At 36.3% G+C, this 27,439-nt stretch overlaps 1 protein-coding gene across 1 annotated transcript in view; it reads right to left on the reverse strand.

Moving 5' to 3' along the window:
- CFAP47 (cilia and flagella associated protein 47) overlaps nucleotides 1–26,264 on the reverse strand; it is a 334,652-nt gene extending 308,388 nt beyond the window's left edge. Inside the window, exons 1-16 of the mRNA XM_069784915.1 lie at nucleotides 26,103–26,264; nucleotides 22,615–22,766; nucleotides 17,702–17,817; nucleotides 15,401–15,539; nucleotides 13,059–13,287; nucleotides 12,237–12,397; nucleotides 11,196–11,347; nucleotides 10,382–10,617; nucleotides 9,492–9,684; nucleotides 7,143–7,356; nucleotides 6,595–6,747; nucleotides 4,894–5,083; nucleotides 4,692–4,788; nucleotides 3,230–3,446; nucleotides 2,299–2,543; nucleotides 1,155–1,285 (exon numbers count right to left, since the gene is read on the reverse strand). Of these exons, the coding sequence (XP_069641016.1) occupies nucleotides 1,155–1,285; nucleotides 2,299–2,543; nucleotides 3,230–3,446; nucleotides 4,692–4,788; nucleotides 4,894–5,083; nucleotides 6,595–6,747; nucleotides 7,143–7,356; nucleotides 9,492–9,684; nucleotides 10,382–10,617; nucleotides 11,196–11,347; nucleotides 12,237–12,397; nucleotides 13,059–13,287; nucleotides 15,401–15,539; nucleotides 17,702–17,817; nucleotides 22,615–22,766; nucleotides 26,103–26,264 (2,787 nt within the window). The remainder of the gene's footprint in view (nucleotides 1–1,154; nucleotides 1,286–2,298; nucleotides 2,544–3,229; nucleotides 3,447–4,691; nucleotides 4,789–4,893; nucleotides 5,084–6,594; nucleotides 6,748–7,142; nucleotides 7,357–9,491; nucleotides 9,685–10,381; nucleotides 10,618–11,195; nucleotides 11,348–12,236; nucleotides 12,398–13,058; nucleotides 13,288–15,400; nucleotides 15,540–17,701; nucleotides 17,818–22,614; nucleotides 22,767–26,102) is intronic.
- Nucleotides 26,265–27,439: the final 1,175 nt, after the last annotated feature.

The raw sequence follows: 27,439 nt of genomic DNA on the forward strand, positions 1-27,439 counted from the left end.
TCAAACACCTCTCAACCTTTGTTTGGCTAAGCTATGCATGCCAGGAAGAACAATTACCACTTAATATATAAGGACCACTAAGTTGTGGTGCCAAAGGAAGTATATAGCTGAAAACAAGAAAAAAAGCAAATTGTCTTTGTCTTGCTTTCTCCATCTGCTTGAGGGTAGGAAGGCTCTACAGAGGGATCTGGAAAGGCTGGATCGATGGGCCAAGGCCACTTGTATGAGGTTCAACAAGGCCAAGTGCCAGGTCCTGCACTTGGGTCACAGCAACCCCATGCAGCGCTACAGGCTTGGGGAAGAGTGGCTGGAAAGCCATCTCATGGAAAAAGACCTGGGGGTGCTGGTTGACAGCCGGCTGAATATGAGCCAGCAGTGTGCCCAGGTGGCCAAGAAGGCCAACGGCATCCTGGCCTGTATCAGAAATAGCACGGCCAGCAGGAGCAGGGAGGTGATCGTCCCCCTGTACTCGGCACTGGTGAGGCTGCACCTCGAGTGCTGTGTTCAGTTTTGGGCCCCTCACTACAGGAAAGACATGGAGGGGCTGGAGCATGTCCAGAGAAGGGCAACCAAGCTGGTGAGGGGCCTGGAGCACAAGTCTTATGAGGAGCGGCTGAGGGAACTGGGGTTGTTCAGCCTGGAGAAAAGGAGGCTGAGGGGAGACCTGATCGCTCTCTACAGCTACCTGAAAGGAGGCTGTAGCGAGGTGGGGGTCGGTCTCTTCTGCCAGGTGGCTGGTGATAGGATAAGAGGAAATGGCCTTAAGTTGTGCCAGGGGAGGTTTAGATTGGATATTAGGAAAAATTTCTTTACTGAAAGGGTATCAGGCATTGGAACAGGCTGCCCAGGGAAGTGGTTGAGTCACCATCCCTGGAGATATTCAAAAAGCACGTAGACAAGGCACTTCAGGACATGGTTTATTAGGCAGGGTTGACAATTGGACTCAATGATCTTAAAAGTCTTTTCCAACCTAAACAGTTCTATGTTTCTATGTCTTTGGAGCAATATTCTTTTCTTAAACATGTCAAATAGAAGCCATGTGAAATTAAAATAATTTTCTGAATACACAATAATATAAATATTTAAGAAATTACTTGTGTTAAAAAAAAAAACCACACATTTTGCTTCTCTAGATCTGCTTTATGAATTGTTACCTTTGCAAAACATTTCAACTTAATTGTGTTTCCTTTACGCACACACAAGTTGAATTCACCTTCTTCTGGAGAGTTGAACCCTGGATGCCAAACAACTTCACACTCCAGATCTCTATAGGCCTCCACAAAGCCTAAATAAATGAGCATAATTTACAGGTTATAGCATACACATGTACAATTACCAAATTACACTGCATAACTAGAAGTAACATAAGCACATTAAAGTGAAATGACCTTCTATTGCCGAAAACTAAGCCTACATTTCAAAGGTGTTGAACAGTATGTTGAATTAAATAAAATTAGTTTCTGAATTCTCATGACAATTGCATAATCTGTTTATTAGTATCCTGCAGTAAAATACACTCAAATTTCACTAGTATTTTTAGTCATGAATTACTCAAATAGTCAACATTTTAAAAAAAATAAAAGAACAGACTATCCTTCTTGAATAATAACAATTTGGGGAAAGACCATATACATTTTCTTGCTTGCAATTGAGTCTGAACTCATATCAGCAGAAATATCTTTTCTCAAGAATCAGAGCACACCAAGTTCCTGATCCAGCCAAATCTTGTTTGAACAGTGTAATACCAATTCAGTTAGCAGCTCTTTAATAACAGAGCTCCAACATACTCCTGCAGAACACTATCTTTGAAAGGAAAGAAGGTAAAAGCTGATGTCTCACACATTTCTAACAAATACTGATCCATAATGCAAGTGGAAACTAATCCCAGATTGAATTCCATTTGTGTCACTCAGACTGTCTACATCAACTTCTTAGCAGCTTCATTCATACAGTCCTTTTGGAAAATTTCCTGTCCTGACGAGCTGTATGATATTACTAACTGCCATTAAATATCTGCTTCGCTTCTTAAATATCAGCAATCCGTGCTGTGAAAAATGGTTACATAAGTGCTGCTGGGTGGACATAGAGACAACAAACTGGACTGAGTATGCACTCAGTAGGGATTATACAGGGAGTGCTACTAAGGTATTAACACTCTGATCTGATACTACTTTTGGGATACACTGATATTGACCCAAATCTAAAAAATACAGTTTATAGTATCAGCTGAATGTTTGTCTTATTTAACATTATTGACATTTAAGACACATGCACACACACTGTAGTTGCACAGTATACCTTTGGTTGGACGTATAGAAAATGCAGTTCCTCTATCTGTAATTATAGGTTTCCAAGTAAACTCAGCAGGATGGTTTCTAGAATTGTATACCCTGACAGTTGTTCTAAATTCTGTCTCTGCTAGGTAGCCAGGAATAGGATTTAAAATCACTTCCCTTGCAGACAGCTCAAGTTCAACAGACACTGCATTTGCAACTACCAGCACATGCCCAAGGTGTTGGTTGTTTATTGTGTAAGTGAAAGACCTGCAACATAAAAATACATATTTCTCAATATTTTTACATATATATTATGTTGTAGTCAGAGTAAACTTTATGTGAAATATAATCATTAGCAAGAAAATACTTAACAAAACAATTGATTGTGAACACACAGTTAAGACTGAGAAGAGAAAGCAACCTGTAACTGTTTTGCATACAACTTAAATTATGTGAGAAGTAAAGATCGTCCCAAAGGATGATCAACCTCATACAGTCATTTTAACAGCATTAGTAAAGTGAGAGTTCCATCTCCATGCCAGAAGGCTAAAAAACAGTTTACCTGTACATTTACCCATGAGCTGCATCAAAAGATCTGAGCATAGATGTGGTGATGCAACACTATGCCAGACAGAGCACAGTATTTTCCATAAAATGTATCTTAACAAATACACTGTAAAAGCAAACTATTTTCCCTGATATACCTGTGGTTATATGGACTTTTGACAGCTTCATTCATACAGTTTGTTGGGGTTTTTTTAAACCCTATGAAACATTACTATACTAGCAAAATTTTGCAACATAAAACTGCATTAATTATTGCAGTATCACCATAAACTAGTGTACACCATTAACACTTATCATAATTACACTGACTTTAAACAAGACACATGATACTTTTTATTCTACTGCTCCAAAGAAAACATGTAAATCAAGACAAATATAAGCCTTACCTTTTAAACATTCCAAGAGTGTTTGTCTCAAATACAATTGGAATATGAGTCTTTGTAAGAGGAGGCACAACCTGAGACAATGGACCCGTCTGCTGTAATTCATCAATTTCAATCTTAATTTGTATCCATATATGAACTAACAAGTTATTGATGATGTGCAGTTTTCTGGCTGTTGTAGAATACACACAAACATCACCAAAATCCATAGTAGAAGGACCTGGAATATAAAAGAAATAAAGATATTCAACATTAAAAAGTGGATGTTAATGTAAGGAAGCATAACTACTAAAACATTATGATCAAAACATTTTAGTTTCTCAAATTACAGACTTAGTCAGCTAGAACAATCCTGTAGCAGAACAAATTCACACTAAAATTTGGAAGTAAGTACCATGCAAGTTCTGGGAATATTTTCAGTAGTACAACTAAAAAGCCAGCACCAACATTTATTTCTTAATTCTGTCTGTTAGACAGCTATTAAAAAAAGGAAAAGCAATGTGCTAATTACTAAAGGCATTATTAATAATCATAAATACTTCTTTTTATTAATCAGGTATTTAAATGACTAGAGAACCAGCAACTCACTGAAAGTTTATGCGCTTAACCTGTTAAGTGCTTATATGCTCCCTGATGCGTGACCTTTTGGTTTAATAACTCACGTAATTTGATGATGACAGAATTATCACACTACTTTATTTACCGCTATCACCGGTTTTTATGCTGGTCTGCAAACTTTAGTGCTTATGGCACTAATCAAACATCTTACAGAAAGTACTTAGAGTTTTGTATTAATATGTTTATCTTATTCTACCTTTTCCCAAGTGTATCAGTATACACAGCTACACTATTCAAGTTCTGGCTTCACTGAAAATAAAAAAAAGCCCAGAAAGTACTGAAAATTTTCACTTTGCTACTAAATAATTTTACTGGAAAAAAATGACCCTAAAATAGACCAGTTTTAGTACCAAATGTTGTTTATAGACGAGTCTGTCACAGACTTTAGAAGGTGATACTCCCCATCACAGGAGTGTTCCACTGAAATTATTTTGAAGGAGGATCCTGAAGAATTTTTATGTTTTTTGGGTATCACTGTTAATTCTCAGAAACATTTTGAACACTCCCATGAATCTTCTTGATATTAATGCTGGTCCAGATACTATCCAATAACAAGGCATAAGTGTATGAGTAACCTTCATACTATGCTTTGTTGATTTCTCTGTAATAGGCTGTTTTATGAGTAGTCTTTAAAGGAAGCTCTCCTTTTATATGTTCATACCTATTTATATCTCAGTGTTTTCTGAGGAGTACAAGCTTTAGTTAAACACTACTATAGATATCAAGCTGCCACCAAATTAAGCTATTTTCTATTCAAGGTGAACAATCATGAACATAAATTGTGTTACTATAAATAAGTGCTTTTATAACAACTATATACATTTACTAACCAAATTAAAAATCTTACCAATGAATATTTGATGAAGCTGCTTGGATGTCAAAGTTAGACTACAATCTTCCTTCTCCTGGGTAGAATATGGCATAGCGCTAAGCCCACTCCAAATCTGTGATAAGCATAAGACATCTTCTCAGAGCAGAATCAAAATTCTTATGTTTTTTTATATGGTAAACACATTATGCTTACATTACTACTCAAGCATTTAACTTACTTCTTTGATTGAAGATTTAGAACCAATTGCTGCCAATTTTCGACTAGTTAATAGGCAATTCTCATCTAAAGGAAACATTTTGAACTGTAGCTTCTCCTTGTGAAAATCTGTGATTGAAATCTTTGGTGACACAAGCCCTTCAGCTGGTTTAAGGCCTATGCTCACAGAATTATTATAAATATAAAATTGCCTATAGGTGAGGGAAAAAAAAAAAGAATATGGAAATCTAGAAGTTTGAGCATTTCATGTTTACACATTAAATTATTCAAGACTTTTAAACATAACAAATAAGATTTTAAGTAGGAAAATTTCATTATTAAAAAAACCTCAAGTACAGAAAATGCCTTGAAAAGTCTTTTATTGTATTGTTTAGGCAAGGATTAACATCTGTTGCACATTTTGTGGCAACTGCTTAGCTAAATAGGTTGCAAGCACTATGGCTACCAAAATATAAATATTATATCATGTCTAAAACACCTCTTTAAGAACAATGACGTTCGAGAGTCAAGCACTTAAAAGTTAGCAAATGCCAAAATTACAAAGGATCCTTTAACTGTATATGTCTGAACCGGACCACTTACAGCCTAATTTTCAGCGCAATTAACTTTTCTTGGTCAAAGTTCAACTCCAACCAATCAATTTCACCTGCAACCAAGAGATTTAAAACTTCCAGAGATCTTACACAGATGTTTTGTATCAAGTATTCAGAAAATTATTACTATGTTTGATAGTAACAGTGACATTCATCTGATAACTGTGAAATTTTCTTTTCTGTTCTTGCTCTTCATGCAATACACCTTGAATATATGTGTTATGGTCATATAAACAACAGTTCATCCACTACACAGCACCAGTTCCTTTCAAGAAAGCCATACATCATGCGCATGCATAAAAATAAAGTAAATCCAGCTCTGCAGGCCTTGTCTGAATCATGATGTATATAAGCAGAGCAAGGTAAATTGTGATTACAAGAATAATCCACTGGCCTTATTAATTTTTAAATAAAGGGCCTTGCAAACTTAACACTTAAGGTATTACTCCTCTTGCTTTAGAGGCTTTAGGGGGTGGGGGGGGGAGGTGTTGTTTGTTTGTTTGTTTTAAAAAAAACCAAAACCCAAAAACTTTTAAAAGTAGCAGAGCTATCAGTTGTTCTTTTCCATTATTTTGCTCCACAACATACCAACCAAATACACAAATTCATGAAGTAAGAATTTACTATAAGATAAGGCTAGAAGACCAATATAATCTTTTAACCTTCTCTGTTTCATTCCACAAATTATATCATGATTTACATACTGAATCCATCACTTTGGGTGAGCTAGACATGCTAGTTGGAAATTCATCCAATTTATTATATAAAAAGAAAAGACAATCCAACAGAATCAATGTTATGGTTTTCCTATTAACCTTAACCAACTGTTCTCAAGACTTGGCATCTTATTTTAAGTTCATTTTAATTTAAAGTTCCATGCCTCTTTCCCTACGTTTTACCCAGGAAGTGATCTCTACGTGTCTAAATGAACATTTGAACAAAACAGGTTTTGAATGCATTATAAATGAATGCCCCAAGACCATAAGCATTTCAGCATGGAACCAATTTAGGTGTATGACTGGTATCACTAAGTTAATTCTGCACGTATATATACATATTTTTCATATAAGCCTTTATGCTGAATATTTATCCTTTAAACAAAGTCTTACCTAGCAGCATCTTTCTGTAAACGACGCTGTCTTAAACTAGAAATGAAGTCTGCGTAGTATTCCTTATGTTCTTCTTTTGATAATCGTTCGCAGTCAGTATAGGAAAACTCCGGATCTATATAATTATATCTTTCAGTCTTTGTGAAAATAGTCCTAAACATTTAAAGAGAATTGTAGTTTTGCTACATGCATAAAATGGTTCTGGGTCTTCTTAGAATGAAAACACATTGATTTTGCTATATACATATTTCATTGCAAATATTCTTTTTATCACAACTGATTATTAATATTTGACCTTGTAAAGGCAACCATAAAAATGAAATATTGAAACTGTAATAGCTACATTTGAACTTTCATGTAAGAAAAGCAACTCAGGAAGTTTATGTGCATGAGGCTCAAGGTTAAGTAGAATGCAATGAATTTTAAAGAACTTTCAGCCTATAAAAAAAAAAACCAACAGTAAACTATCATATGAATAACCAATCTTGATCTACTATACAGTATATACAAATGTGTTGTTTTAAATATTATATTCATATAATTTTTACCTGTACTTTTTATTCCTTTCACTAGGCCTAATGCTGGCTGCACGGTCGTTAGGAAAAGCTGTAAGTGCATCACCATTACAATTCCTGTTTATCCGATGAGTATGAATTTGTGTTTGGCTGGATTTAAGTATTGCCACAGGTGCTGTATCAGTGTACCGTCCTGTGCCATCAGCTACAAACTGTCCAGTTGCATTGGAAATCATTGGTGTTATACCTTCAAATTCAAATAAAACATGTTACATACACTTACGCTAATACTTTCTAAACAAAATTCAAAGTATTAGAAAAATATTTCTTAATTTATACTGGTCCACCCAGCAGCGCAACAATCAGGCACCCATCCCATCATGTTTTTCTCAAACAAGAGGGAAGGCGACCACACTAACAGCCAGCTGCATTCCCTGGCCTAGATCACAGACTAACAAATACTAGAGCCCAAACCACTACTACTATGTCCAGCTGTGACATTTTGTCTTACACATGCACATGACCAAACACTCAGAGCTGCCTCTGTCACAACACTGTCCACGGTGTCCTAAAGCTTGTCTTAAGGGCTGCAAACACAGGCATGATTTTCAACAAAGAACTCCCAAGCTAGCACAACTAAAAAGAGAGCTCAGATCTTTTTCACTCTAGTTTTAGAAAAGCACATACACATTAAAGAGAAAAATTATGACAGAAACTAGGCCATGTGTTTTCTCACCTCTCCTTACATTAAGTACATGTTTAAAACAGCACTACAAATAAGTAAATCCATTCCTCAACTGCCCCTTCCTCCCTCACCTGCACAAAAACTGATACATTATACTACACATATTGGTTTTACCCACATTAACCTCACTTTAGTCTAAAATGGCTAAAAAAAAAAAAAAAAAAAAAGAAAAAGAAAAAACACCAAAGTATTTTCCATCTTCCAAACTATAGGAGTGATTACAACTTCTACTGCCCAGGGAGGCACAGTTTGCAAGAAGCTTCATTCCAGTCTCTTCCCCCCTCCACCGAATGCAGAGAGACAAGTACACATACTCATCCACAGAGACTGGGACAAGAGAACAGGAAGATATAGAGACCATCTACATAGGATCTGAAAAAACTCACTTTCCCTCCACGCTTCAATAAAGCTTAAAAGCAAAACACAGATATCAGTAGCCTATAGAGCACAATTACCCCTCATAACCTCTTTATAAACCTGCAAACAGGAGCAGAATGGGGACATTAATAGAGCAAATGTCAGACAAGAGCATTTAGAAAAGCTGACAAAACTTGAATACTACATTAAATCTTTGATCCACAGAAACATATTTTAATTGTATTTCTGAAGCAGAAAAACTGCAGGAGTCCTAGATTTCAACAATAAAACCCAGAGCCTGCAAAACTTTAGTTTCTCATCAATTCTTGATTGCCATGGACTTGAAATACCTTCCTGAAAGTAGCAGGAATGTCCAGTGGCTTATCAACCATTCTGATACTTGTAGAAAGAACATTTTATCCCGACTTTCCAATGACTTCCTCTTTTTACTTCCCAATGCACTCTCTGACAAATATGGGTATTGCCTTCCTGTTTTTCATTAGTGAGCACATCTTCAAGTGGGCAGCAGTCACTTAAGGAATATTCAACCTCCCCTCCTTACCTACACACAGAAACGAGATGGACCACTGTACAGTACAGCCCCGTTGCACTCACACTACCTGCAGATGCTATGGTATATTTGATGCTAGAAAAAGCTACGTTTCCCATGACTGGTTTTAAAATCCAGTGACAGGCTTAGTCAAATCTGCTGTAAAGTGGTTAGGAACATGAGGAACATATTAGAGACTAATTATTACATATCCTGAAAGATTCTTTATGCTGGCATAGGCTTCATAGGATGGGAAGAGTCAATGGACATGGGACAGGTAGCAGGCTGTATTAACTAGCAAATTCACCTGGCACTAGTAACTTTCAATCAATAAAGAATACCCTGTTATCTTTCCTAACTTCTTTCTGTGCTTTACCCGTCTCTCTACTTACAACTGAAACATATTAGCACTTTGTAATGGCATCGCTGCCAAAAACTGAAGCCTTTATTTTCTGATTTATAAAAGTTAAATAATCATACGATGAAAATTTATGCTTTAACAGTTCAGTTTTTGTTAAAATATTGGGGGGGGGGGATGTTACCATTATTTTAGCTATTGTTTTATACTCTCATGAGTATATGTCATACAATTGAGCATTCCTTCTAGTCCCAAAGAGATATTATTTTTTAAAAACAAACTAAAAACAATAAAAAAATCTCTTCTACAATGTTAAAAAAATCTACTTTTAAAACATTTTATCACTTGTCACTTATCTTTTTAGCATCTTACCAGGATTAACTTTGAATAGAATGTTTTTCCGTTTAGATTTGCACACACCAATAAAGCTCAAATACATGCGATGAAAGGATTTTGTCTTCGAAACCTGTAAATTATTATTCTCTAGTCCTGTACCAATGATATCAACAACTTGCTTCACTTTAAATGTTCCTATTTGATGGGGAGAAAATGAAAATATCACATCCTGGAAAAGAAAAGTCATTATGAGACATATGAGGCAGAAAAGCAAAGAGAAAAGTTCTGTGTAATTCTGTTTAATTGAGTCACTTCTCTCCACACTTACTTCTAAGATAGGTGTTCAAAACTGGGCTTTTAGAGTATGCCAACTGTCACACATAAATTAGCAATATAAGGAAATAGAAAACTGCTACACATCAGAACAAGTCTCACTTGCTCATTTCTGGGACAACTTGTTCTCTCTTGTGCCCTGAGCTCCAGGTTATGAAATTATGGATGTTTCCATATTTGACTTAAGTTTGGCAAAGTTTCTTCCATTAAAATAAATGTTATCTTACTCAAGTATTTTTGATTTACTGAAAAAAAAAAAAAAAATCAAAAGGATCCTGCAAAGGTTTGATTATGAACCAATGCTTCTCAAGTCAGTAAGCTACAAAAAACTTTAAAGCCAGGAAAAACCTGGCTAAAGTTTCTTTAGTATTACAATTATTTTTCTGAAATTTAAAATAACACTTGCTGCTTCCTGGAATACAGGAAAGAGCATTCAAAGACTCTACATAAGGAAAAAAATTATATGTTTGGCTGATATTAAACATCATGGCTACTGAAATGAAATTGTTCTGGTTTACATTCAAGAAATTCCACCACTGTCCACTGTAAAGTAATCTGCATTTCTACATAATCTAAGAGAAAGAGTTAGTTACCTTTGCAGATCTTTTTTTAATTTTTCCTTTTTCAGGAAAAATATTAAAGTGAGCGGTCTTGCAGAAGCTGAATGTTACTGGAAGGGACTCAGATTCATTTCTGAGTGTGCATAGAACTTGTGTTTGTTCGCCCAAAAAACAGTCCATAAACTTAATAACTGGTCCTGGATTAAAAGTTAACATGACAGGAAGCCCAGAACCTGTCAAGGCTAACTCCATGTGATGAGGATGATTCACTACATTAGACAAACACAAAAAATAAACAAATAAAAAAAAACCTCACACACCTATTGGCTTACAAACAGAAAGGTCATACTGTAGTTATATGGTTGCAAAAACAAAATAATACCATAATACAGTATGATTTATAATGCAATTTTCTATAAACTTAACATAGACATGCTTACTTATAATGGCTGTTAGATAACATATTCCCTCATTAAGGAAGTTGAGGGTGATCAAATATTCACCTGAAAATGCACAAAACTGGTATTACCAAAGTGCTGGTGACTTGCAAATGGCTGGGCTCTTTTTTATATTCTCCAAATATTTACATTTATAATTAAGTCCCAGGTATTCACTACCAGCAGGTGTACTCATGACATGCATTATTCCCTCCTCCTTTCTACTCACTGTTCAAAGAGTTTTTGGTGCTAAAGCATTAAAGATGTAAGTTACAATAATTTATCTGTATTGATATAAATAAAATAAACACAGGTTTCCCATAAAACTATGATGAAGAAATTAAAAAAAAAATTTTTAAAAAATCAAGATACACAGTTTTATCATCCATATATACATTTCTGATGGTGACTATACAGTTCTGATAACGTACCTGTGAATGCTGTGCCATCATCAAGGGCCTGCAGATAGCCATCTTTATTCCCAACAGCTTCAAATCTCAGAAACAGTACGTAATCTTGTTTCAGTGATGAGTCATTTACTCCAAAGTCCCTTTTAAATCTTCTGTAAGAGTCACAATCTCTAATTACAAGATGGGGGGAAAAAACCCCAAGAAAACAAAAACCAAAAACACCTCAACCCCCCGCCCAAAAAAAAAGTTTTAAAAAATCAAGGCTTGTTTTTCATCATCCAGTCTGGCTTCTTTGCTGTTGGTTACAGCTTGAACAAATGATCTTTATACTTCCTTTCAGAAAATGGAACAGTAACAAATTTAAGCTCAAGAATATCTGTATGCTTATATACTAGTCATTTGATATCTTTTCCAGCCTACAAGTTTTCTAAACTAATATTACATGCATAATAATCACTTCTAATTAGAGTTTAAGTAAGGGAAAGGGCAAGAGCACATTTTCTTTTTCTTACGTGAAGAAGAAATGTTCCTTTGTGCTTACTTTTTTTTCAATGGAATGAAAGCTCTCCAAAATGTTTCAGTCTTTTGGTGATGAAATATATATATTGCCATAATGCTGCACATATACTATATCTTTATGAAATAAATCTGCAGTCATTAAAAAGGCACTTAATTTGACACTGTAGAACTCTCTCAACAATCTTTAGAGATTCAACATGTTTAATGGGAGCTACAATTAGTTCCCTTGGCAAAATCTAATCTAATAAAATTCTTGTTCTCACAAAACAAGCTTAACCAATTCTTGGTTCAAATACATCCTTAATATATTGTAAAACATCTCCTAGATAATCACTTCAGACTTTGCTTTCTCATTTGTGGTATCATGCCAAGCAATTTCTTTTAACACACAAATACATAAAAAGTCATTCAGAAAAAAATTTGCAGACACTTTAACTGCAAATTATTTTCTCTAACATAGCTCTTTACAGAAGAGTTTAGACCAATCAACTTGTGTGCATGTGTCTAATTTGGACCACTCACTTTGGACTAAAGCACAATGTAACCAATGATTTCTCATAAGGTTGCAAGGTTCCTTGGTTGGGAATGCACAAGATCAAGGTGGAAACATCTATATCTCTTGTTCTATTTTTGAGGCTCAAGTCTTGTAAAACAGCATCTGCACTCCTCTGAAGATCTGTCCCCTAAAAAATAATCAAAATATGGAATAGTTCAGCCTGTTCTGCTTCCACTTTTGTGTTTGGTGGCTTGTTTGGGGGGGGGGGGGGTTCCCCAATACATACATTTTGATATCTTTCACAAAAAAGTAGAAAGATATAATGTAAGTAATAGCACTAACATAGTTACATATCACATGGCTAATTAATCAATTTTTAAACATAAATTTCATGTCAATATTCTGAATTCCCTTTTTTAAGGATGATGCTCACTCAGATGATTTCACTGTCCAAGAAAAAAAAGTGAAACTACACATGCTTAACATCATAGAATACCAAAATATATTTTGATAATTCCTACTAAATTATAAGAAATCCAGTAGGATTTCAAGCAAATCCACTCAAAAAAAACAACAAACAAAAGAAAAAAAAAAAAAAACACCCAGGGGATGTACTTAACATTGTTAAGTTTAAGATGTCACATAGTGAAACAGAAATATCTGAAAAACTTAATTCCAAGGTTAAATTATAGTAAATAATTTGTTGGTTGGACAGAAGTTTCAGAAAGCCTATTGATCAGGAAATAGTATGACATAGTACTAGAAGATGAATGTTGAGTAACAAAAAATGCTAAAGCAGAAATGAGAACAAGTTTTTAACTAAAATAAAAGCTAGAATAGTTTCTTACCATCTCTCCTCCAATGGCATTGTCTTCCAGTACTGCTACCCAGTCCGTACACTCAGGACTTTCATTGTATAAAGATATTTGTTCAGTCTTTGAAGACCCAAAGTAAACTGGTCCAAAGTTAATACATTCCAATACATTTCCACAAGACACTCCTAGAACTTTAAGAACTCGTTCAACCACAACAGCTTTGATCCATACTTCAGTGCAGCCATGACCTTCCAACTCCACTCTGTCAGTAAGAGTAGCAAGCAGCAATAGGTAATGTAGAAAAGTGTTAGAAATAATTAGTTTGATTTATATTAGAACCTATGCAAAACTGAACCAAATCAGAACATTTAAATCACTGGCTTTCCATAGATAAACTAAGCAGGGAGGGGGCGGGGGTGGTTAGGGAAGAGTGTACTTGACAATGTGATACCTAACAGGAATATTACCAATCAGGAAGAATCACACAATACATGGTGAAGTTTTGGAGAGCTTTTTGAGTTTTTCCCCTTTTTCCTTTTTTAGTGTTTGAAACAATAGGAATGACATCTCAAAAGACTCAGAAGTCCACAGATGATACAGTGCTCTTATTTCTGAGAATCTTTGTATCTAGATACCAATTTCAGCGTATATTTAGTAATTTTGTCTTAGGCAACTGGAGCTAGAAGTTCATCTGAATAAGTGTAAAAGAACTGCTGCTGTTCCTGCCTGAATGCTTGGTTTTGATGATACCACAAAACACCAAAGGACTATATACACATTGTACAAATCTTTGTTATTAGAATTCTACTGGAACAAAGCATATTTGTTCTTGTTGCACAAAATCAAATTTAGTAATATAAGTTATTGTTCTAATAGAATCAACTAGCCTCTGAGCAAAAAAAACCCAAAAGAATAAAATCTTTGTTTTGAATAGTCACATATACAACTACACAAGGGATCTAGGAGAGGATCTCAAACTCTCTAAATATATCATCTTTCAACTTCTGAACCGTGATTAGGAGATTCTCCAAGACAGAAAAGAAATATCAAAAAAAAAAAAAAAAAAAAAAAAAGAGTAGACTCCTCTGAAAAGCATTTTGCTTGCACATAGAAGAAAAATGCTTAGAGGACAAGGCAAATGGAAATAACCAGGGTGTTTTCATCAAAACTGTACTATTTCTCCAAGTCAAATTCCTGTCAAATACCCATCGTAAGACTTTCAGTATTACCCTGTTTTTTTAAATACATATACACACAAAGGTATACACATATATTTAGATATTCGTGCAAGGCTTGACAAGGAAACTTAAGATTTCATTTAGTCTAAAGGATATAGCAATGACTAAGAAATGCCAAATTCACTGACAGAATTATGTAGAATTTAAGGCAGGAAATGGCTGAAGGATGAAGTCCGAGCTCTGTGTAGTTATGTTCTTTCAGTTTAATAGATAAACTACCTACAAGACTGCAGGAGACAGTAGTCATTTAACCAAGATGGGGTGAAGAAAACAGTGGTGGTAGCCTGGACAGCAAAGGAAAGGCAGAAAGCATGACACTTTCCAACCAAAAGGTTGAAACTCAGTAACCAAAGAAAATATATGAAGGAGGATGTAACTGTGTGGCAAAATACAGATATTGTCTTGCCAGGCACTCTTAATAGAATTTTTCTCCTTTCCTTTCATTTTCTTTTCCAACAGGCTACAAAAAGCAAGAACGGCAAGAACTGAACTATTTAAGTCATATATCTTAATAAAAACAAAACAGGAAACACCCCCACCCTCTCAAAAATACCCAGCCACACCTTATTCACTATTATAAGAAAACAGGATTAAAAAGGACTTTCCGGATTGGTATCCACTTCCAAATTCTGGCACCTCCTAAAAAGTCTATATTCACCATTTGTAGAGAGACAAAGTAGGCATTTAAAAATAGTCTATTCTTAAAAGAGTTAGTGGTTGCAAATACATCCCCTCCATTTAAAATAAGATACACCAAAGGACATCATGTTTCTAAGACTTCTGAAACACAGAGCCAAAAGAAAAATAGCAAAGTTACAGAAGCTAAAAAGAGTAAGGAACACAGGATGTGTAGAAAGGTGAAGATACAAAAGCTCTTGGTTAGTTGTACACTGAGAGATGTGCAAACATCCATATCATTACAACTTATGAGAGGTCTTTAATAACACATCCAGGTATGCAATTTATGCATCATTGTTCTGTGGAGATAACATAATCATCAAATTGATTTAATAAAAATAAATGTGGAAGACAGCAACTGTCTTAACTTTTTTAAATAAACATGCACAATAAAGACTAGAATTAATAGCAGACAAAAACATAACTTATAAAGCTGGATTTCTTCAGTCATACACTCACTTTATCACTTCTTTGATGATTCTGGGTACATCTGTGCAGATATCCACTTTAACCTTCTTTATAGATTTCGGCTCTACCACTCCGCTAGTAGGTTCTATGTTAAGCAGGACAACACCATCATATGATATTTTAAATGCACCTAAAAGAAACAGAATAATACACAGCGTGTTACACAACATAAAGTTGTAGATTTATATTCTCCTGTTACACATTTGGGATTACAAAACACATAATGCAGATATTCACAAGCAGTACATTTTCCTATGGAAACAGGAAACATGGAGTTAATCTTTTCCAAAACTCTCTCTAACACAGAGTAGATCATTATTTCCAAGGTTTCTTTAAATATTACACCCACATGTACAATGCCACTTCACAAGTTGTGATTGTAACAGAAAAGGTACTCGCATTCCAAACAAAAGAAGTTACAGAAGCTAAAAAGAGTAAGGAACACAGGATGTGTAGAAAGGTGAAGATACAAAAGCTCTTGGTTAGTCGTTACTATAAAGGCATATATATAACGACTATAAAGTCGTTATTATAAAGCAGCTGTAGGTAACATTTTGTAAGTTATATGCTATTTTATACACAGCTCCAGGCAGCTACCAAAGCCAGAAAGTTAACGGCATATTGCAGGTAACAATAGTTTTCATGATTTGGTATGTACACAACACGACTTATTGCAGGAGAGGACAGTGAATATTTCTAGGTTATAAAAATATTTTTTAAAATGTGACAAGATTATTAAATGTGTATTTAACCAGCAGCACTGATTATCTGTCATTATATCATAGATAGCAAGAAACTGTTTCAAATGTTGTAGGAAAAATGCACTGTTTGACCTCAGACAATAATCTCTGATATGAGATCAGAAGCAGGAACAAAGGACTCATTTTGTGCATGGGATAACACATGAAATGCAATCCTTGAGTCACAGGCCAGCATACAGAACTTCCTGCTGATAGTTTACATACTGCCTGTTAGTGCGACCTGCTGTATTACAATTTACAGAACCTACAAAAACACAGATTCAGCAGCTCTTCCTTTGTCTGCCCTCAATACATTCTTCACTAACCACCGATTTCATTCTAATTTTGCCTCTGTCCAATCCTGCAAAACTCCATCACGCAGCCTGCATGTATGATACAACAGATTTTATAACTAGAAACAGTTCCTGTACAACATGAGAAATTTTACATCATGCAAATTAGTTGTAGATGCATATGTACTGTAGGTTACCTCATTTTCTTTATCTAATCATAATTCCTCAAAGTAAGAAGTTAGTATGTATGAGTAAGAGTTGATTATATAAACTACATACTACACCTTTAAGTTGAGCGAGCTAGAAAAAAAAATGCCTTTTTTTTGGAAAAAAAAATAAAAAATAAAATTCTGTTCTAAATAGACAGCCATTTGATATTTTTTTTTAAATATATATTGCAACCCATTTCTATGTTTCTACAATCATGTATTTTTCTCTTCGTACAATATTTCTTGTGGAAATCTATGAAGCAAATGTTCACAAAACCTTGGCCTAATGCAAACACAGATACTTTGTGATATAATAAACAGCTGTACAAGTGAACAACAAAACCAATTAACTGCCTTAAATTTGTTGTTTGAAACTCAGCATAGTTGCCACCCTACTTCCAGAGAAAGGTGTCTGCAGCTTTGTCCAGTGGAAAAGGCAGTCAAATAGGTTACTTGGATGACATAAGCATTCTTACACTCCATTCTCCATGTTTCTTACACTCCTTGGAAGGGTCCCTCACAGAAGTTGAAGGATGTGCATGTTTTGAAAGCTGTATGATTTCAAAAGCTATAGCAGCAATATCAGACCTCTCATTATCTTCTGGTAACAAATATGGTTCAATTCCCATCCTAGAGGACTTTAGCTCTGAAAGCACAGGGAGCTTGTAATTTATTTACTAGACAGCTATTGGGATCACAGAATCACAAAGACAACAAAGCAAGACCAGATGTGATTTACTATTATTTATGTTGAGCATAGTAAGCCAATGAGAAACTGTTACTTTTAGTTCTTTCAGGTGGGACTCATAAGTAGCAAACTCCTAAAATTTGGCAAAGTTCTAAATTCATTTTTCTTCCCTAAGTGGAAATATAATACTGCCTACAGAAGCAATGGGCCATTTATAACACCTTTAGCTACAACACTCATAATCTGCATAACCCAGAACTCCAGTTAATTTCTACTTGGCCACTGAAGTGTTAAATTGCATAAAATTACATTTGCCAAGGCAATAAAATATTTTTATAATTTAATCCATACTAAATATTTACCTGAAGATGATCCATGGTTAGCAATATTAATCTCTTTACTAATTATTTTACTGTTTGCAATCACTGCACCAAAATTAATGTCTGACTCAATTTCCAGATAACAGCACGGAATTAATCTGCAGAGAAAAGACATGGTTATATTTTCCTAAAACTTGAAAATACCTTTGTGTTTTTAAAGAAATTTGATTAAGCACTCCAGTGGAAGAGAATTCTCCTTTTCTCCTTGTTCTCCTACCAATGTTTATGCAACTCACTTCAGCAGTATAGAGTACACAGGGAAGGTGTAAAAGAGATCTAGCTATCTATCAAGCTGTTTACTTTAATGGCTATTTAGTGCAACATTAAAACAACATACCTTTAAACAACTAGTCAAAATGGAATGTATAAATTTCTGTTTAATTTCAAATACTTTATTGTAGTACAAAGAACTTTAAATAAAACTATCTTGAGTTAGTTGCATCACAAAATAAGACCAAAGTTAAACACTCACAATATTTCATTATTCTGCTGCCTGAACTAAAAGCAGAGGGAAAACATGCATGCCAGGTTCAATTTACAGTCTTCATGTTTGATAGATACTTTATGTGGTTTCAACAAAACTTACTATAACAGACAGAAGTGGATAATGACACAAGTTATTTGTATTATTTATTTAAGAGCCTCAACCAGCATGATGACATCACTGTGCTGGGTACTGCTTAGCTATAGTGAAAAGATCATACTCGCTTCAGGAAACTTGTATTTTAGAGGCTCCAATTTCTAATACAATCACACCTCTGATCTCACATAAAACTGTTTGATAACAATTGGAATTTTACATCAGCACAGCAGTCTATCTCCTCTTAACCACAAACAGGAACACGCAGGAACAATTGAATCTCATGATCTGCATTACACGCGGTAATGAAGACTAAATGGAGCAGGAAGATAAATCTCCTTGGCTGAGCTAGCTAGACCCTGCCCATATAATCCACTGCAAAAGGGAGGTGGGGAGCAGGAGGGAAAGGAAGGGAGACAGGGGAAAACAAAAAAACAAATTAATCAGGAAATGCAACAAAAGAAATTGCTCTTGGGAATGTTAATACACTGTTTTTAATTCTCTTTAATAATTTATTGTAATGCAAAAAAATAAATTAGTAAATTCTTGGAAGAGATGGTCCTGACCAAAAGGATGCAGAAAAAAAACACAACAAACAACAAAACAATTTAAAAAAACAAACAAACAACAAAAAAAATACCAGGAAACTGCTATCAAGATTAGAGTACGCTTGCAAAGACTGTAAAAACTTCACATGTTCCAAGTATTCAGACATTCTTCCAAGAAGCTTTGTTAGAAAAATGAAACACAAGTATCTCTCCTCTCAAGATCCAAACATATAAACTTCCCAAGTGGACAAGAATAAGCATAAATTCTAACTGCAGTGAGATTTTTTAATAGGTACTGACCTGTGGAAAAAGACAGATAGTCAAGTTAAAGGTTTGGGGGTTTGTTTTTTAATACAGGGTGGGGTTTGTTTGTTTGGTTTAATTTGCCGGTTTGTATTTGGTTGGGGTTTTTTTATGAAGATGGAATTTACCCCTGGAAATGCCTAATTTCAATGTTTTCTTAATATTTTTTAAAACAAAAAAGAATTCTTAATTACTATATTTCAAAAAAATTTTGGATGCAGAGTTTCTGTTAATGATTAAAAAAAAAAACAAAAAACAAAAAAAACCCCACCACTACTCAACCGCAACTGGCTTGTTTGAAACACATTCCCAAACCTTGAGTATAAGTATTTTCTATGGCCATCTAATATTTACATAACTAAATCATTACACTTGTATTACTGAGCACATCATAAATCCATGGTGCTGTAGAGATTAAGCTAAGAATGTTGTTTTGTCTCCAAAACTTATATCAAATACATGAGCCACAAATCAATATGATTAACCACTGGATCTAGTCTCATGAGTCAGGCAAACACGTAACAGCTATTTTACTTGCAAACCAAACAACTGTGATATTAATGTCACTAAAGCACAATAGAAATAAAATTCTTTTGGTGGCATTTTTTACCAAATAAATGGTTACAAAAATAAGTGTTACTGCAGTTTAATGTTGTATGGGAAACTAACCTTGCCTACACTCTCAATGAATCTCATCCCAGACTAAAGATTACCTTAAAATGAATACTAGATGCGATTGAAAGAATCACAGAAATTATTGGCAAAAAGTTTAAATCTTTTCATGCTTTTTCCTAAACCACCAGTGAAGCTTTCTTTCAATAAAATTCTAGGGACAAAACATGCAGACCCACAATTTCTACAAATTCAGTGTGAATTACATATATGTACATATTGGCCTAAAACCCATACAGAAATAAAGGCTGAAAAACAATATAAGTTCAAAGAAAGAAGACTACAAAAAAGCTAACAGGTAAGAGAGAAGTAGCAGACATTTAAAGAGGCCAGTCTGAGTAATATCAGCAACTTCCAAATATTTCTTATACAATAACACATTATCTTGGATTATATTTATGAATTTTCTGAACTTCTTGTCACATGCTTTAAAACTTAATTCTGTTTTGCAGATGTGCAACTCTTCAGATATATTGCCAATACACTATCTGAGTGACATTCACCAGAGATAATGAAAATAAACACTATATTTGAGTTGGCCAAAAATCAGAATTTGTTGCTGATAAGAGATTTTTTGTGTGTCAAAAAATATATAGCAATCTGATGTATATCTAAGCATAGCCTCAACAATTTTTAAAATCACTTATTTCAATTCTTGACATTTTAGAAAAAGTAGCATTAGTGTTTACATTATTATTGATACATCAGTAGAAATAGTATAACATTATTAAAAATGTAAAAAAATGCACAAACTTTTAAATAGGAAGTGAAAAAACCCATATCAGAACTAAATAAATTCGGGGGAAGGGGGACGTCTGTCCTTCAAAACAGAACATTGCAAATATTTCCCTGAAAATATTTTCAGGTTGTTCCACCAAATTAAACACTTTCGTGGACATTTCATAGTGATAATGCAATTTTTATCAAAAAAAAAATCTTTTGCCTAGTAGTTCTCAACCAGTGTTACACTATGTACATTATTTTCTCAAAATGGTTAATGGTGTATTTTAAACTATGTTTGTATGGAAAAATATAACATGTATTTAGTGACCCTTCAGTGCAATAATTGATCATCATCTATCTATAAACAGCAGACATGCATTACACAAAATACATTAGGAAAAAGACTGATTTAAAAAGAATCACAAAGTATATTTGTTTTTTCCAAACAAGCAAAAAAAATTATTGTAGCCTGTCAATTTTTTTCCCTGCAAAAGCCAGTTAAACATGAAGATTTGAAATACTTAACAATCTAGTGCAAGTCCTTTCCAGAAAGGAGTCACCAATAGCATTATCACCCTAAGTGGTCTTACCTCCACAATACTACCTTAATAAAATCTAAAAAAAAAAAAAAACCCAAAACAACAACAAAAAAACCCACATAAAAATAAATAAAAATTAAAAACATAAAAAAATCTAAAGTGTTCCCTAATCACTTTTTTCTTCTAGGAAAATACAGATTGGGAGAACATATTTAGAGACAGCTATCTTTAATAGTAAAACAATCATATTGAATTACTAAGTTCTGTATTTACCTTATGAAAAGTCATCCCTGTCTTTCAGCCAAAGAAAAGCATTTAGGGCTTTCCATTTAAATTTCTCTGAAGTTAATTAAAGAAAGCTATAATAGCATTGTTTAATACCATGGTCTAAGAGAATAAGAGTTTACAAACACTACAGAAAAAAACCCAACTAATTGAAATTGTTATTTCCAAGTCTTCCAATGGTAGACAATCAGACTTAACTATTTGTGTTCTACATTAACAAGAGTACAACATTAAAATAAAAAAATTCCCACAACTTTTAAGATTAAATGAGGAAAAGCAAATCAGCGAAAAAGATCATGACATAACAGGTAAACAAAATGTAGGAGTAAGCATTGCTTATCTGAAGGCAAAACCTTACACATTTCAGGCTAGCATGAGACATTTGTGGGATTGCTTGATTTTTAAAAACAACTCACATACTGAAAAATCTCCACGGAATTTCCTTTCTGTCTGTACATGTAATTTGTAATGTCAAGATTTTCATAAAACCTATGATTTGCAATAGTTTATGGGATTCATCTGTCCTGATTTAAGCATCTAAAAGCTGGACCTGTAAACAGAAGTTTGTCATTCTAATTTACCTTTATAGACAAAGGAGAGAAAGGTACTCCAGAGCAATTTCCCCTTATCCTCACATAACCACCTAGGCTAACTCTGATAAACTATATTTAGAAGCTTCCTTTTTCCAACTAATATATGTTACATACAATATACGAGACATATATCCATATACACACACATAGATAGGCACGCACAATCACACACGGATTGATGAAAATGATCCTTCAATGTGTGACCTTATTCTAAAACACACACCATATTTTTAGAATTAGGCAACATATGTTTCACTATAATACAGTTTTGCAAATATGGACAATCTTTTATATAAGTGGTTCAGTAAGGGGGGAAGACATTAAGAGTAGATGTTAAATTGTCTAATGTTGATACAGAAGTGGAAATTATCAACGTTATCACAACCAACTTAGAATAAAGCAAAAACAAAAACCCAAACTCTCTCTAGGATCTTAGAGGGACATAACCCCAATTAACTTCTTACCTGTATGCTGCGGGGGGGGGGGGGGGGGGGGCGGGCAGGGAATCTTACTTTTGTAAGGAAACCTACTATTTGTTTTCAAGGCAACTGACAGATTAATTACATAGCCATAGGTGACATGTATTCGCAAACTTTCCATAAGATTGAACTGCAAATAGTAACAGCAGGATATGAACTTTTGACCGTCATACCCAAGCAGGGGGATATCAACTATGTCATCTTCTATTAAAAGAAGTAGTCTATCTTGAAGATCTTCTTCACTCTCAGGATAATATTCCACAACAGCTGTAACTTGAAGTCCAGATGCAACAGGTTTTTCTGGATTTTCCACAATCAGTTTAAACTGCAATTTAAGAGAACATTTTTTTTTTTAAATTGTTAAACATTTCTAGATTAAAAAACATATACATGTGGCTCATTTTCAGAAGAATATGCAGACTGATTTAAAATTCACAACCAATTTTAAAATATGCAGGATTTATAAAATTTTTTTTCCTATTTACTGAAGCCCAGACTTTTTACAGTGAAACAGAAAGACACAATGAATACTAATGCATCAAATTACATGGAAGAGTAAATATCATTTCTAGTCTTTCAAGAGAGCTTTTCCTACCATTGCAATAAACCTTCTAAAACAATACAAAATTAACTCAGCTACTACTCAATGCAGAATCTTTTTAGTACCTGAGAAAGGAATAAGGATTAAGTCTCAGTCCAAAGCAGCAGCAAAAGGAGACAGCATAAGAGTTTTCTCTAGGTCTGACTGACATTCAGCTGACATCAACAGAAAGTCTCACTGTACATTGAAAAATCTGCTTGAAAGGCCCATGGCACCTCCAATTTTGGGAGTCAAATGAAAGAGAAAAAAAAACAGAAGCAGCTGACAGAAAGCACCTTTTTCATCTCTCAAAAAAATAATTCTGGATTTGTTGTTGTCTGTAAGCATCTACTTATATCCAACACCTCCTGCCCATCTTTCCTCGAACAGTATACATGAGTAACCTACTAGCATGTAGTGGGAAATCCAGCAGTTCCCACTTTCCTAGAAAAGCCTCACAGCAAGGTCTAGAGCCTCTCTGGTGTTTCAGTCTCCTTACGATTCACATCACTCTATCCACAATATGTTTCTGCTCTATATGTCCATTTTAATTAATGCTTATTTCTGAAAGAGAGTCATGCCAGTATTCTTTAAGTTTTCTGTTCTAATTTATGTTTGAAATATGCAAACATCTAATTTACTATTTGTTGATTCTATTGTCTGCACACCTCCTTTATTCCCTTATAATTTTCCTAGCAGTATAAACACTCAGCTAAAGGAAATTTGTTATCTAATATGCACTGTGATTAGGGGCTTGACTTTGAAAGAGCAGCCATGTTTCAATTTTGAACTGTGCAAAACTGAACTCTTCTCTAAAGAGAATTAAACAGCCAAGCATATTCATTCTCTACAAGGGAAAATTAATATATCGTACTATGAATTTTTAATGAAACCTATGGAAAACTGCTTTGTAAGCTAAATTCCTTGAAAGCCATTTCTTGGCCATGCACTATGACAGCTCAAGGAAGGTTATTTTTCAGTTCTTGCACTCTATGAATGTATGCCTCGGAAAATTTACAGATGAGTCATATACTTCAGAGCCATCTAATCGCAGATAGCAGCACAGGGTCTGGGAATGAGAAAGGGCAACACAACAGACCTTTCAGGAATGGAGCATGTGAAGTGAAATTTTGTCCCCTAACTGTCATATTAGTCATCTCATGCACAATAGCATTAAAATACTTGGCAAAAGGCACGAGATACTCACAGAGGTAAAAACTCAGAAGTTATGGTTGAATAACCTTTTCTCTTTTCTAGAACTGGCTCTGCCTTTCCAGCTCTGGAGCACATGAAAAATTGATAAGGCTGATGAAAACTAACAAAACAGAATAAGCACAGCCTTACCAGATCAAGCACTCTCAACAGTTTCCAGCTCGTTCCAAAAATCTTCAGTTACAGTGTAATAAAAATCAAGCTGTCTACGTCATGCAAATTAGCAAATTTTAGGGTGAGATAAAAGGCATACACAGTCTTGGCCACTCTTGACCTCAGAAAGAAAGGCTGACTACACAGATAGTGAAATTATCCAAGGTACTTCAATTGTCTGACAATCATTTTAATGACTACCCTGGAATATACTTATTCACAGTTCAAGTTGCTGTGAATACAAAGCAACACCAGCATCTGTTCCACCCCCAATGCCAGTTCAACCCTTCGATCCTGATTTTGACATAATTAACAGATAATAAACTAGCTAGACGAAAGAGCAACATAAAACTACTAACCACAGCCGGGTTTTGCTGGACCCACATACGTTAAAAGTCAAGGGCTAAACTGGTTACAATTGTAAAGATGCATTTGCCTTTAAAAAGTCTGACTATGCGATGATTTTTCCAGAACTAATCAGATGCTATCAACAGTAATCATACTATCTTGAGAAAAGACTATAAACCCCTCTTTTCCAAGAGAGCTCTCTGCAAGCAAGCACCACAAATGCACTACTACACTCAAAAAACTTAGAAACATACAATACAGAAATGAGGTAACAGAGCGATCAATCAGCCCTATGGAAATCCAAGCAAAAACAATTTCAAAAGTTGTTCCCTTCAGCTGATCTGGAACACACCACGAGTTTGGTGTTCACACCATAGCAAAGTGAGCCATTTCTACGTAATGCTCCCTGAAGTAACAAGGAACTCGTGGGCTTCTTGAGGGATAAATTTCTGGAGAGTGCAAAGCCAGCCAGTAAAGCTAAGCAGGATTTGTTACCAGCAAGGGACATGTAGTAAGACATACAAGAAAGCTAATTTACTTCCACAGAAACTATGGGTTTAACAAACAAGGAAGCTCTCTTCAAATTGCTCATGACCTCAGGAAAATACAGAACTGGGAAGGCTGGGGTTCATTTCATTCTGACTTACAGACTTCAAACGAGCAGCCTCATCTGAAGCTCTATATGAGAACATTTTTCAAGTATCATAGAAATGAGACCTACACATTCTCACAAGAAAACAATAAACCAAGACTGGCTTCCTCCTTTTGAACTGTCACACAAGAAGCAATTCGGACAACTTTGGCTCTAAGAATTGCCTCTTATTCTTTCCAGTTTATCCAGCTATTCAACTATTTTAATTTCCAATTCACCGGCAAATTCCAGTCAGTTTCATAAGCTGCTCAGACAGTCCATGGTAGCATTTTCCATTCGCAGTAGCTAAACGCAGACAAGCATTTACACCTGCCCAAGCAGCCTCTTACACAGGACCTACCTAGCTGGGCAAACCTGGGGGCAGACATTCCCCCGCAAAACTGCAGGGCCTCGAGATGCACTTTTCCTCTGGCAATGTTCTGCACCTCAAGGAGGGCCTGGGAACCGCAAGGTGAGCGGGCTGCGTACCGGTTCCTCAGGGCAAGCCCGGGAGGGAAGGATACAGACCCGCGGGACCCACTCGTGAGGGGTGTTCTCATGAGGCGCTACCGTTATTCACGCACGCTGGAGCGGTGCGAGGTGCTGCACGAACAAACACAGAGCCGACAGCTGACTCGTAGGGAGAGGCAAGCCTCGACGACGTTACACCCGCCCGGCCGGGCCGGGGGCTGTGGGGGCAGACGCTCCCCGCCGCTTCCCTCCCGGCCACCCCTCACCTGGGGCCGGTGCGGCGGCAGCAGCTGGAGACGACAGCTCTCCACCCGCCCGTTCTGGACGCTGAGGGCAGCCCGGTAGCGGCCCCCCGGCACCGCGTCCCTGAAGCACACTTCAGCCGGGGCGATGCGGACCCCGGCCACGTCCCGCCACCCACCCGCCATGGCGGCCGCCGCCTCAGCTGGGCGATCAGCGCGGCCTGGAAACGATCGCTTAGCAACGGACGCAGGGCGCTAATTGGACGGAAAAGAGCGGCGCTTCCGAACCCACCAATCGGAAGAGGAGAAATCGGGTAGAGGCGGGAGGGGGGCGAGCGGCCCGGCTCCGCTCGGCTTGGCTCGGCCCGGCCCCGCGGTCCCGTCGGGGTCCGGGCGTCCTCGGCCGCGCCGTGTCGTTGCCCAAAGGAAGGGATTTTTAGCTCGAAGCTGTGGCTTTTCCTTGCGGTCTCCCCAGGGGCGCAGGCTGAGCCCGCCCTTTTACGCTTTCACACTCTGCCGCCTCAGCAGGTGCAGGGGGCCCCGGTAGTCAGGGCCGTTGGGGCAGGTGGAGGGCCGCCATTTCATGGGCACCAGGTCGGGCAGGAGCTGGAAAGAAATTTAAAAAAAAACCAGACCCGCTGGCTTTTTGGAAGTACGCCAAAATGGCCACATCCCATTGGCCTGCCTTTACCAGTAAAGAGATACCTGAGGCCTGCCATGGGGCTCCGGCTTGTCCAGCGTGGTCCCTCTTGTTCACCTGAGGTGTTTTCTGCTCTCCAGCAGCGGCCCGGGACAGTGAAGGACAATACAAACGTGGATGTTCTTCCTGCCCTGGGTTTCTTACGGTAAAGGTGGATTAACTTGAAATAAAAATGACCTGATTCCTCTTCTGGGCGTGCGTGTTAATCACAGACGTGGTCTACACAGAACCACAGCAGGGCACTAACGCGCCTGTTTGTTGGTGGGAAGCTCAGTGTCTGCGGTGCCAGTGACTACGCTAATAATTCATTGCATACATTTACTGAGTGGTGAAAGATGTGTTCCTGTTCTGTATCCCTATGCTGTAATTTAAGTGGTAAAATGAAGCTGACAAGAATCCAGCACTTAGGCAGACTTGGAGGATAATGGGCGATGTGCTTTGCTTCAAAATAGCAGAAGCAAGGAGGGGGAAAAGCACGCACAGCATGCACACAGAACCTCAAACATCAGTTTTGATTAACCCAAAATGTTTTGCCTTGGATTACTTCATCCCTTGAAAGTGCATGAGGACTCAAATTATTTGTATTTTAAAAGTCAAATGTGAGAATCTGCAAACATGGTGGTACAGGATCAGGAGAACTACCAATGTACAAAAAAGGGCC

Source organism: Haliaeetus albicilla, chromosome 6, assembly GCF_947461875.1.
Source record: "Haliaeetus albicilla chromosome 6, bHalAlb1.1, whole genome shotgun sequence".
Classification (NCBI taxonomy): domain Eukaryota; kingdom Metazoa; phylum Chordata; class Aves; order Accipitriformes; family Accipitridae; genus Haliaeetus; species Haliaeetus albicilla.